The sequence below is a fragment of the Stegostoma tigrinum genome, chromosome 2 (assembly GCF_030684315.1).
Source record: "Stegostoma tigrinum isolate sSteTig4 chromosome 2, sSteTig4.hap1, whole genome shotgun sequence".
Lineage (NCBI taxonomy): Eukaryota > Metazoa > Chordata > Chondrichthyes > Orectolobiformes > Stegostomatidae > Stegostoma > Stegostoma tigrinum.
Genome location: NC_081355.1, coordinates 27,093,999 through 27,106,333, shown reverse-complemented (window position 1 = coordinate 27,106,333; position 12,335 = coordinate 27,093,999). Strand labels below are relative to the sequence as shown.

At 42.4% G+C, this 12,335-nt stretch overlaps 1 protein-coding gene across 1 annotated transcript in view; it reads right to left on the bottom strand.

Annotated features, from left to right (window-relative positions):
• The window catches only part of stt3b (STT3 oligosaccharyltransferase complex catalytic subunit B), a 92,861-nt gene that overhangs the window by 25,288 nt on the left and 55,238 nt on the right, over positions 1–12,335 (bottom strand). Inside the window, exons 6-7 of the mRNA XM_048555741.2 lie at positions 8,825–8,923; positions 3,874–4,020 (exon numbers count right to left, since the gene is read on the bottom strand). Coding sequence (XP_048411698.1) covers positions 3,874–4,020; positions 8,825–8,923 — 246 coding nt within the window. The remainder of the gene's footprint in view (positions 1–3,873; positions 4,021–8,824; positions 8,924–12,335) is intronic.

Below are 12,335 nucleotides of genomic sequence, written 5' to 3'. Positions count from 1 at the left end.
TCTACAAAGGGGTCCCCAAGCCTCTGCCTGGTTTCCCCGATGTAGAGGTGGCTACAACGGGAACAGCGGATACAGTATACCACATTAGCAGGTGTGCAGGTGAACATCTGCTCGATGTGGAAAGTCTTCTTGGGGCCTGGGATGGGGGTGAGGTGCAGGGGCAGGTGTAGCTCTTCCTGCGGTTGCAGTGAAAAGTGCCAGGTGTGGTGGAGCTGGAGGGGAGTGTGGAGCGGACAAGGGAGTCACGGAGATCGTGGTCCCTCTGAAAGGCAGATAAGGGTGGGGAGGGAAAATGTTTTTGGTGGTGGGGTCGGACTGCAGATGGTGGAAGTGTCGGAGGGTGATGCGTCGGATCCAGAGGTTGGTGGGGTGGTACATGAAGACGAGTGGGATCATGTTTTGGTTGTTATTGCGGGGAGGGGGTGTGAGGGATGAGTTGCGGGAAATGCGGGAGACACGGTCAAAGGTGTTCTCGACCACTTTTGGGGTGGGGGGGGGGGGAACGTTGCAATTCTTCAAAAATGAGGACATCTGAGATGTTTGGGACTGGAATGCCTCATCCTGGGAGCAGATGCAGCGGAGGCGAAGGAACTGGGAATGGGAGATGGCATTTTTGCAGGAAGGTGAGTGGGAGGAGGCGTATTCCAGGTAGCTGTGGGAGTCAGTGGGTTTGAAATGGATATTGGTTTCCAGGTGATTGCCAGAGATTGAAACAGAGAGGTCCAGGAAGGAGAGAGAGAAGTATCAGAGATGATCCAGGTGAACTTAAGGCTGGGGTGGAAGGTGTTGGTGAAGTGGATGCACTGTTCAAGCTCCTCGTGGGAGCATGAGGCGGTGCCGATACAGTCATCAACGCAACAGAGGAGGAGGTGGGGTTTAGGGCCAGTGGAGCTACCAAAGAGGGATTGTTCCACGTAACCTACAAAGAGGCAGGCATAGCTTTGTCTATAGGAAGTGGGAGGAATTCAAAGAGAAGTTGTTGAGGGTGAGGATGAGTTTGGCTAAGCGGTGTCAGTGGAGGGGTCTGGTTGGGCCTGCGGGATAGGAAGAAGCAGAGGGCCTTTAGGCCATCTGCATGGGGAGTGCAGGTGTATAGGGACTGGACGTCCATGGTAAAGATGAGGTGTTGGGGACCATGGAGTTGGACGTTTTGGAGGTGCAGGAGTGCGTGAGTGGTGTCACAGATGTAGGTAGGGAGTTCCTGGACCAAGGAGAAAATGGAGTTGAGATAAGTAGAGATAAGTTTGACGGGACTGGAGCAGGCAGAGACAATGGGTTGGCCAGGTCAGTCAGGTTTGTGGATTTTGGGAAGGAGATAGAAGGTAGTGCGGGGTTGGGGAATGATGAGGTTGGAGGGTGTGGGTGGGAGGTTACCTGAGATGAGATTGTGGATGGTTTGGGAGATGATGGCTTGGTGGTCGGGAGTGAGTCATGATCAAGGGGCTGGTAGGAGGTGGTGTCACGGAGTTGGCTCCTGGCCTCAGCGATGTAGAGGTCAGTGCACCATTCTACAAGTATGCCTCCGATTACTTGAGAAAAATAAATTTCTCAAGTATTACACACTCAGGATTTCCTCATAACATCTGTTCTGAGGAAGGGTCACCGGACCCAAAACATTAACACTGTTTTCTCCTTCACAGATGCTGCCAGATACACTGAGCTATTCCAGCAACTTAGTTTTTGTTTCCTCATAACTTACTTGGTCCCCTTCTTCTATCCGGCAGTCATTCATTCCCTCTTCCTGCTCTTCCTTAAACTTAAACTGTGGGGTGATTGCATCTTGGAAAGCACTATCCATGAACTCTCCGCCTCATATATGCCTGTACAGCCGGCAGCTGTCAGTCAAACTCCAAAACCTGGAGCTGTGACTCTAGTCAGAAGCACTTCCTAAACACTTGGTCATCCAAACTGCCAGGAGTATCTCAGATTACGCACTAGTGCAGATATTGGGCCTGATTTTCCTACACAGACCTTACTGAATAGAATATGCTTTTATTTTACCCTCATTTCTACTTAAGTATAGACTAGAAAAATGGCACTTGTTGATATGTTGAGTCCTACTCAGGTCTCCCACCATTTCATACATGTCTCTACAAGGATCCTCACTTTGCCCATTCCTGAGTGATGCCTGTTATCTGTCACAGGGTCCTCACCACCCCCAATGCTTCCTGTTCTCTCAGGTAATGGGAAGTTTTTCTTTGTATACCTGCTCTAAACTGGTCATAATGTCACTTCCCTCCATCAAATTTTCTTTCAATCCCTTTGGCTGCACAGAGAACAATCCCAGTTATTCCAACCTAATCTTGTAAAATCTCATCCCTGGAACCACTCAGGTATCTCTCCTCTCAGCCCCTTAAGAATTTCCACATATTTTCTATGCTGTAATGACCACAGCTGGACACAATATTTTAGTTGAAGGGAAACCAAATTTTCATAATCGGTTCAGCAAAACTTCCCTGCTTTTTTATTCATTATCTCTTTTGAGAAGCCCAAGGACTCATTTGTTTTGCTGACCTTTATGTCCTGCTAAGATCTATGCATATGCACTGAAGTTCCTCGGTTCGTGCAGTCTTTTCACAATTGCATCATAAAGTCCATATTGGCTTTCCCCAAATTCTGCCACATTGTATCTCATCACTTGTCATCTGCTACTGGTCTAGCCTAAATCCCATTGCAGGCAAATCTTTCCTGTGAATATCGTTTGACACTCCAAGGCAGGTATCATTCAACATGTTTTGAAATTGTACTCAACACCCCAAAAATCAAATAATTTATATATGGCAGTGATCCTACCTCTGACTTTCAGAGAACACATTCTCTACCACCATCAAATTCAATTCAAACTGAATCCAATTGCACACAGCCCCTAATATTCAATAAAGAACAATTATGTTATCTAACTTTATATGTCATACCTTATAAATACTTCCTTAAAATTAAGGGAGACAACATCCACTGCATTCCCTTAAAACTGATTAATACTTGATGCTGCTTCAAAACAAAATTAAAGCAGCTTAGTCAAGCACAATCTGCACGTCACAAAACTGTGCTAACTTTTCTTAATTAACTCAAACCTCTCCAAATGCTTCTTTTAGTTCACTGATTAAGCATTCCAAGACCTTGGCCTTCAATTATGTCAGCCGAACTGGTCTGCCATCCGAGACTGTCCTTGCGTTCTGTTTTGAATAAGGGTGCAACACTGGCCATCTCCAATCCTCTGGCAACTCTCATATCTGGGCATGCTCAACAAATTAAAGTAAACCCTTCCTCTCTATCTCCACCCATTTCCATTATCAACCTTGTATGCAACCTTTCTGAATTAGATGACTGATCTAACTTCACCATAGTCAGCTGTCCCACTCCCCACCCCACTTTTAATTTTCACACTTTCCATTATCTCCAATATTTCTGTTTCTACTGACACTGTCAACCTCATGATGCATTCTGGCCTTGCTCAGTATCTCTTAGTGTATATCATTCTCTTTGCCATTAATAGGTCACACTCCACTATTTGGTTCCTGCCTGCTTACAAGTTGGCAGCAGATTTTGGGTCCCTTTTACACATTAAAAGGTCTTTAAAATTTAAGTTACCAGACTGCCTACAACAGCCATGAAACTGGATCTGAAAATTCAGCAAAAGGGACAGAGTTCATTTTGCAAAAAATATTTATTTATAATATCTCACTTTGGACAATGTGGAAGATTCTAATAAATGCAATGACATACCAGAAAATTAAACATGAACTACAATCTGAATTCTTGTCATGAAAATTATGTCTTTCTCTGGTCTGTTTCTGCAATCATAACTTTTTTTGGGGGGGGGGGGAGAGGAGAAACAAGAACGATAAAATGACACTTTGTATGCAGACTCACCAGTGTAAGTTAAATAAATAACACTCAGAAATACAACTCCAGCAGCAAGAGACACCCCCAAGAAAAAGAGTGTCTGGAACTCCTGCTTCGTCAGCCTGTCTCTCAGATACTGTAAGAAGGCATAAGCTTGCATCAGGGCAAATACACCTGAATGCAGAGGAAGAGAAGTTAAAATGATTTGTATTCCTCAATTAACAAGTATACATTATCAAACTTTTAAAAAACAGGTCATTTGTCCAATATTTAGGTTAATCTAATCAAAAATATCCGAGATTTCCCTTTAAAAATTCTTGGCTAGCTGAAGCCACAAAACACTCTTGCAATTCACAAAGTCGTCAGGATACAAAGTTTCAGAGTGGGTACAGGATAATCGCCCCTCATCTTAGACAGTGAAAATTTAAGAGTCACATGGCAATAGAATTCTTTGGCAAAAGTGAGCGTGGAAGAGAGTATAACCGGAGTGGGTAGAGTCTTTGGATTACGTTGGTTGCTTTCTCGATTCAGCGGGAAGTATAGATGAAGTCAATGGATTGGAGACTGGTTTGCGTAAAGGACTGGGCTGCGGTCACAATTCTCCAAAATTTCTTTCGGTTGTGGGAACTGCAGGTGCCAAACCATGCTGTGATACATCCAGGTAGAATGTTTTCTATGGCGCATCTATAAAAATTTTTAAGAGTCTTTATGGACATGCCAAATTTCCTTAGCCCCTTGGAGGAAGTGCTGCTGTGCTTTCTTAATAGTAGTGTCAACATGGGTGGGCCGGATCATGATTGTTGGTGATTGTCGCTACCTGGAACTTGACGCTCTGAACCATCTCCATATCAACACTGCTGGTGCAGACAGGGGCATGCTCTGCACTTCACTTCCTGAAATCAATGACCAGCTCCTTGATTTTGCTTACGCTTCTGGAGAGATTGTTGTCTTAACGATCTGCCTTTGAACACTATCTCCTTTCTTTACTTCGTTTTATTGTTGTTTGAGATTTGACCTACAAGGACGGTGGCATCAACAAGCTTGTAAATTGAGTTGGTGCAAAATTAGGCTAGTCATGTGTATATACGGAGTATAGTAGGGGGCTGAGTGTGCAGCCTTGCGGGGCACTGGTATTGAGGATTATTATGGAGGTGGTGCTGTCGCCTTTCCTTACTGACTGCAGTCTGTTGGTCAGGAAATCGAGAATCCAGTCACTGTTCTCTGCTCTGAGACATAAGGTCCCCAAAGTTTGAAGATGAGTTTGTTTAGAATTGTGTCGAAGGCAGAGCTGTAGTCAACAAGTAGGAGCCTGAAATAGGTATCCTTGTTGTCCAGGTGTTGCAGGGGTGAGTGTCGGGCCAGGGAAATGGTGTCTGCCATGGACCTGTTGAAGCAGTAGGTGAATTCTAAGGGATCGAGGCAACCTGGAAGGCTGGAGTTGATGTGAGCCATATTTAACCTCTTAAAGAACCTCAATGATAGAATGCTGCCCAGTGGCTCTGCTGTCATTGAGGCATGCTGCAAGACTTCTTTTTGGCACTGGGATAATGGTCTTCTTGAAGCAGGTGGGGACTTCAGGTCGTGGTAAGGAGAGGTTGAAGATGTCTGCAAATACACCCAACAGCTGGACTGCAGAGGATGAATGCATGGCTGGAGACTCCAACTAGGCCAGTTACTTTCTGTGGGTTCACTCTTCAGGCTGAACTAACGTTTATTGTGCTGGCCAAGGGTTTAAGTGCATCCAAGGCTGATTGCACAGGTGATATCACCACACTGCCCTTCAGTTCAAGACGAGCATAGAACACTGAGCTAATCAGGTAGGGATGTACTACTGCCCATGATTCTGTTCTACTCTGCTTTGTAGCCCAATGTGTCATGTAAGCCATACCAAGAATGACAGGTGTCCACATGGTTAGTCTGGGTCTCAAGCTTAATTTGGTATTGCCTTATGCCCTCCCTGATAACCTTCCAAAGGCTGTAGCTGGATTTTCTGTATAGGTCATGGCTGCACAACTTGAATGCCTCAGACCTGGACTTCACTAGGGCGGCACTGTGGCTCAGTGGTTAGCACTGCAGCCTCAAGGAGCCAGGGACCCGGGTTCGATTCCAGCGTCTGGTAACTGTCTGTGCGGAGTTTGCACATTCTCCCTGTGTCTGCATGGGTTTCCTCCGGGTGCTCCGGTTTCTTCCCACAGTCCAAAGATGTGCAGGCTAGGTGGATTGGCCATGCTAAATTGCCCATAGTGTTCAGGGGTGTGTGGGTTATAGGAGGGTGGGTCTGGGTGGGATGCTCCAAGGGGTGGTGTGGACTTGTTGGGCCGAAGGACCTGTTTCCACACTGTAGGGAATCTAAGTATGGTGTCAATCTCCCAGCTCATCCATGGCTTCTGGTTAGGGAACGTTTGGATTAACTTCTTTGGCACAGTCAATAATGGGCTTATAAATGAAGTCTGTATTAGTAGTGGCACACTCATTTAGTTTGGTCACTGAATTTTTTGAGGATGTTTGGGCCTCTGGGGGACAGGAGACATGTTGGTGGGATTTTGGTAGCACATTCTTGAAGTTGGCCTGGTTGAAGTCACTGGCTATGATGAGCAAGGCTTCAGGCTTGAAGACAATTTCCAGCGTTGTACACTTTGCTAAGAGCATTCTTCACTTCTGCATGAGGTTGTAGACTGCTCTCAGGATAATGGAGGGGAATTCACACAGCAGGTAGTTTGGACAGAATTACCGTTAAATATTCTAGGTTCAGGGAGCAGTGACATGTCAGGGTTGCCATACCTGGACGCCAGGTGTTGTTGTTTAGGAGACAGACCCCGTGACCCCTTGCATTGCTCGAGGATACCGAGTGGTTCATTTGGTGAGCTGAAAAGCCGTCAGGTTGTAAGGCACAGTCAGATGTAGCAAGGATGAACCAGGTCATTGTGAAATAGAGGACACCGCAGTCCCTCAATTCTCTTTGGAAGATGAGTCCATCTTTAAGTTCATCTATTTTATTCTCAATGGCTTGAACATTTGCCAGGAGTATGCGGCAGTGGCACGGGAGGGGGGCTCGAAACCTGTGAGTTTGAGTCTCATCTGAACTCCAGCTCATCCACGTTTCCAGGTTAATGGCTGATCCCGGATGAGTGAAGTCAGCTTCTCCCAGGGAAGAATCAGTGTGCCTATGGGGTCCTGAGCACCAGTTGTGGCCTTGAACGCTCTGGGGCAACTTGTGGTCTGTCTGGTTGATCTTGGCTATCGGTGAATGAGGTCAGCTACTCCAGAAAGTGAGTGAGTGCATCTGATGGGTCCTGAGCATCAGTCGGATCCTTGAGTGCTCTAGTGGGTCTTACAATTGGTCTGGTTGGGGCACTTCGATGTTGGATCACTGCAGTGTCAGGTTTTGTTCCTGTAGCAGTCAGGGCTCTGTTCTGGGTTTCCCTGAGGTCAGGCTGCCAGGAGGCCTTCAATCTCTCTGAGTTTGCAGTAGGCAACAACATAACAGATGGAGTTCAGTGTAGGCAGTTTTAGTTATTCAGTTTGGTGTAAGAGGAGACAGGCAGAATAATTTTTATAAAGGTGTGGTGGTCAAAAGAGACTCGTGTGTGCTCATACAAGAAACACAATGTCATGAATCTGTAAGATAAGTGGCATGTTGTCTTTATTTGCTGGGGATGCGAGTACAAGAATGAGGAAGTCCTGTTACAGGACATAGTATTAGTCCTTGCTGTATTGAACTAGTTCCAGTTTGCTAACTTAAGAATAGCTACAACAAAATAGTCTTGCACATATCAATTTTCAACTGTACCACTGCAGTCAAACATTACAGGGTTGCGGTGAGACCATACTGGAGTACTGTGCAATTTAGGTTTCTATTTAAAGGAACGATAGACCTGCATTGGAGATAATGCACTGAAAGTTCATTAGATAGGTCCCTTCAATGAGAAGGCTGCCCTATTATGAGAGTTTGAGTAAATTGGACCTAATTCCCCAGAGTTTAGAAGAAAGAAAGAGAGGTGATATGATTGGAGTATAAAATATTGTGAAGGGGCTTGACAGGGTACACACAGGAGGTTTTCTCCACTGGTTGAGAATCTAGAACACAAAGTGTATACAGTCAGAGGAAAAGGGGCAATCATTTTGGACTGCGATAAAAGGAGAATTTTTTCTACTCAAGAAATTATGAATCTTTAGAATTCTCTACCTCTTGTTCAAGCGCACATCTACATTTCTCGGAGTATCAACGCTGCTTATAAAAAAAAATGCTGCTTTTATATTCTTATGATCAAAGTGAATACCCGCACCTCCCCCAGGTGGATTTGGTCAACTACATCGAAGGCTGTAGAAAAGCAAATAAATATGATGTGCGGACAAAAAGTGCTGTTCAGGATCAATTTCAGGTATGACTGTACTGAATGACACAACAGGCTCGACAGTCATATGATTTACTTCTGCTCATGTTTTATGAGCAAGCGTATCTTAAATAATTATCTGTCCTGAAAGAAGTTGGAGACTCTGTTTTAGATTAAAACCTTGTGATCCTTTCAGATCCACTCAAAATCTGACTTGTTGTGCCTATTATGCATCACCAGGGTGAAACACCAAATAGCCAGAGATTACAGCAATACCTAAACAATTTAATATAATTTTCACAGTACAGTACATTAACAGTCTCAAAATCACTTCAGGCTGCCTAGAAGCTGTGTCAGAACTAATGGTGAATTCTTTGCTTAGTTCTGACTCCACCACAAAAGCACATTCATGATGCTAATTTAAAAAAAAGCACGCTTGACATCATGAGACTGGGTATACAATGTTCCTTTCTTATACCAACTGCTTTTCTGAAGAAACACAAATGAATATTGACTACTGGAAGAAACAAATCAAGTGAGCTGGTGAATAATGATTCCTGAATTAATAAAACTTCTAACAGTCATCTATCAGACTTGTACAACTTACACTCAGGATAGCAGAATCCGGAGTTGAAGCCACTCACCTGCTGCTGCCATGTGTTCACTGGTTCGAATTGGTTGAAACCCCACAAACGGTACTTGCATTGATAATATTAAGCCCACGATGTAGAAGGTGCTGTAAGCTGTATTAAAAATAAACTATCATTGCTCTAAATTTAACAAAGCCAAAACATGCTTCCAATCGGATACATTTTATGAACAAGGTTATGTATTCAAATTCCAGAAAATCCTCCAAAATAGTGGCATACACAGACTAGCGTCACTAAAATAAAAGCTGAAATTAAAAAATAAGACATACGTTTAGCTTCTGTAACAAAGAGATTTTTGGAGATGATGGATATGGTGAGAGATATTTTGGAGGAGTTTGAGTGGGGAAAAAATACTTTTGTTTCAAGATTTGTGGAATCTTTCTATGGAAAGTTGTTTTTTTAAGTCAATGAAAAACACATCAGAACTTATTTTTTTCCCCCCCAAGTGCACTTCTGGAAAACCACGTAACTTTAGCTATTGCTCGTACTCACTTCTTCGAAACTACATGCCTTGGTTTCATGGCTGTCTTGTTTGGATGTTGTTTCATTGATTAAAAGGTAATCTCTGCAGAAAGAAGCCTTTTTACCCCCTTTACTTGGTGCAAGTGTGTTTTAGGTTGTTTAGAAGGGGGCATATTTATGTTCTCATATTGCAAACTGTGAAGTTAACTATATTAGCATCTTCATTGAATAGGTTTTATTTTATAATGAAGCAATAATTGTGCTTCTTTAAGGAACCTGGTTCATGGCTATTATCAACTCCAAATCCAACATAGAAATCATATTAGGAACAATTTTAAAATCAAAACATATTGCGGAAAGCAATTTAATTTATGTTGTGATCTGTGGAGTGGTAGAACTAGTGAAAGACTATGTACTCCTACATCGCAGCTGTAGCACTTCCCAGACATATTTTACATGTAAATTTAAAATATCATGGTATCATGTTGTAGGAAACATTTTGTTTTAAACAAGTATGAAGACATATGGTTGTTAGGATTATAACTAGTCTTTCTCAATTTAGCTGCAAATGATTTTTTAAAAATTCAGACAATGACACAAAACACTTTGTACAGAAATTACAGCCATCTTTCTTGTGATAAATAGAAGATATATTGCTATATTTATTCTGGTACCATCCTTCCCATCAGATATTTGAAAGGCAGGAATTCTTGGATGCTATTTCGAACTATTCTTTTTATATAGTTGTGCGGGTGATCCATCTTCATTAAAAGAAAACAGAAGATTGATTCAGTCAGCTGCAAACTGTTTTAAATGTGTTAATGTTGACAGATCAAGGTCAATTAAAAAGCAGAGTCTTTGTTTTTCATGCTGTTGAAATGTTACAGATTTCATTAGCAAATTCAATTTGCGATCAAAGACATCAAACAGAGGCTCGCTTTGGGCTTCTCAGTTGGATGCAGGAAATCATACTGCACTGAAAATGCAGATGAGCCTCTTGACATTCTGATGTTTAAACAAATACCACCAAAATGGTACCCAATGGTTTACTTTACTGCTCTTTGCAGGAACTTTCTGTATATAAAATGCTTTTTGTTGTCAGTCTACAATTGCAGCTGCTCATCAGAGCAACCATATTGGCTATAAAGCAATTTTAACACATCATGAGAGGTGACATCACGGCTCAGTGGTTAGCATTGCTGCCTCACTACATCAGGGACCCTGGTTCGATTCCACCCTTGACTATCTGTGTGGAGTTTGTACATTTTCCCCATGTCTGCATGGGTTTCCTCCAGGTGCTCCAGTATCCACCCACACTTCAATGATTTGCAGGTTGTGTGTTGGCCATGCTAAATTGTCCATGACGTGCAGGCTAAGTGGATTAGCCATGGGAAATTCAGGGCAATGGGGCCGGGTTGGGGGTGCTCTTCAGAAGGTGAACGTGAATTTGAACTTGATCAGCGAAATAGCCTGTTTCCAGATTGTATCATATGATTCTCTGATAAGTACATGAGAGGAAAGATACAAGTACAGCTTAATTCCTTTTTCCATTATTATACTGTGAAATGTCACTATTGTTATTTTAATAAAACAAAAGAACTGCAGACACTTGAGATCTGAAGCAAGTGAAAACAGAAACTGCTGGAGAAACTCAGCAGACTGCCAGCATCTGTGAAGTGAATACACAATTAATGTTTGATGTGGCAAAATATGGGGACATCATGAATTAGTTTAAGTTGCAAGTGCTATTGACATGAGACCATGCTTAAAGGTAATCATATCTGTAGATTTTTTGAATACTATTACAGTAAAATCATGACATGTTGAATTGCATGGTGCCCACCCACAAACTCAAGAAAGCCATAAAAATGGCTTTGCTATCAGATTTTCTGACAAGCAAAAAGTTAGAACACTAATGCAGTTGATGCTGGAAAAAGTCTTTATTTTTGAATTTGCTCAGACTTACAATGTTAGTTAGTTCACTTTGACTGCAAAACTGTGCGCAGAGATTATGCATAAAGTGGGATCAGAACTGTCACACTTCATGTTTCCTGAAATAAAGGAATAGGGAACAATAGAAAAACACTGGCCAATGTATACTGGATAATACTAAGTGCTTCAGGAACATGACATGACATGAAGCAGGTTGGTGATGCTACAAGACAATTTTGCGACAACAAAACTTTAGTTCAAGGAGAAACAAGTGAAATGCCCTGAACATTCTCAAACGTAATCACATTAGATAGAAGCTCTGGAGAATTGGGCTTGTTTTCAAAAAAATTAACACGCTGAAAGATTGCACCAACAGGAGTTCCAGGTTTTGAATCTTTGTTTCATGTGTAATTCACTGCACCTTCCAATAAATTAAGTCTATTTCTAGATCAAACAGGCTCTTATGAGGCCAACTGTGGTCCCCTTCAGGGAAATTAGTTCATTTCCTCTATCTTTAAAAGAAAATAATTCCATTACTTTAGTTTGTACGACAGTTTATTGAAAGCTGGTTGAAGGCCCAGGTCTGAGCCCTGTACCATTTCTGTATTCCAAAGGATTTCCCAGGCCCTTCATAGAACAGACATGGCCAGCTCTGGATTTCATATAATGCAAAAACAAAATGAAAGTGGCTTCGAACAGTACGGATTATCTGACATGCAAAAAAGGATATTAAATTGTTACCACTGTCATTACACAATGAAAGAATGATATACTGCCCCATGGGAGAAAACAAAATACCAATTCCTCCATTCTGATTATTTCTTATTCTACGTTACCTGTGGAGGTAATGCTTGAAAAAGTTAAGTGGAGGAAAATGAAATTGGCAGGCGTCAGGGAGCTAACTATCCACTTTGCAAGCAATAAACCATAGGATTAAAAAGTATAAATGGTTCATGCAGGGAGTGCCCAAAGCATTCCATAAATGTAACAAGACACTCTACAGATGGCAGCATGCAGGTTAAGTGTCATATGCCTTGAGTTCTTAAATTTAGCATTCCTGCAAGAAGCAATCAAACTGTGTGTGGATTAGCTTTAAATATGTTTTAATATT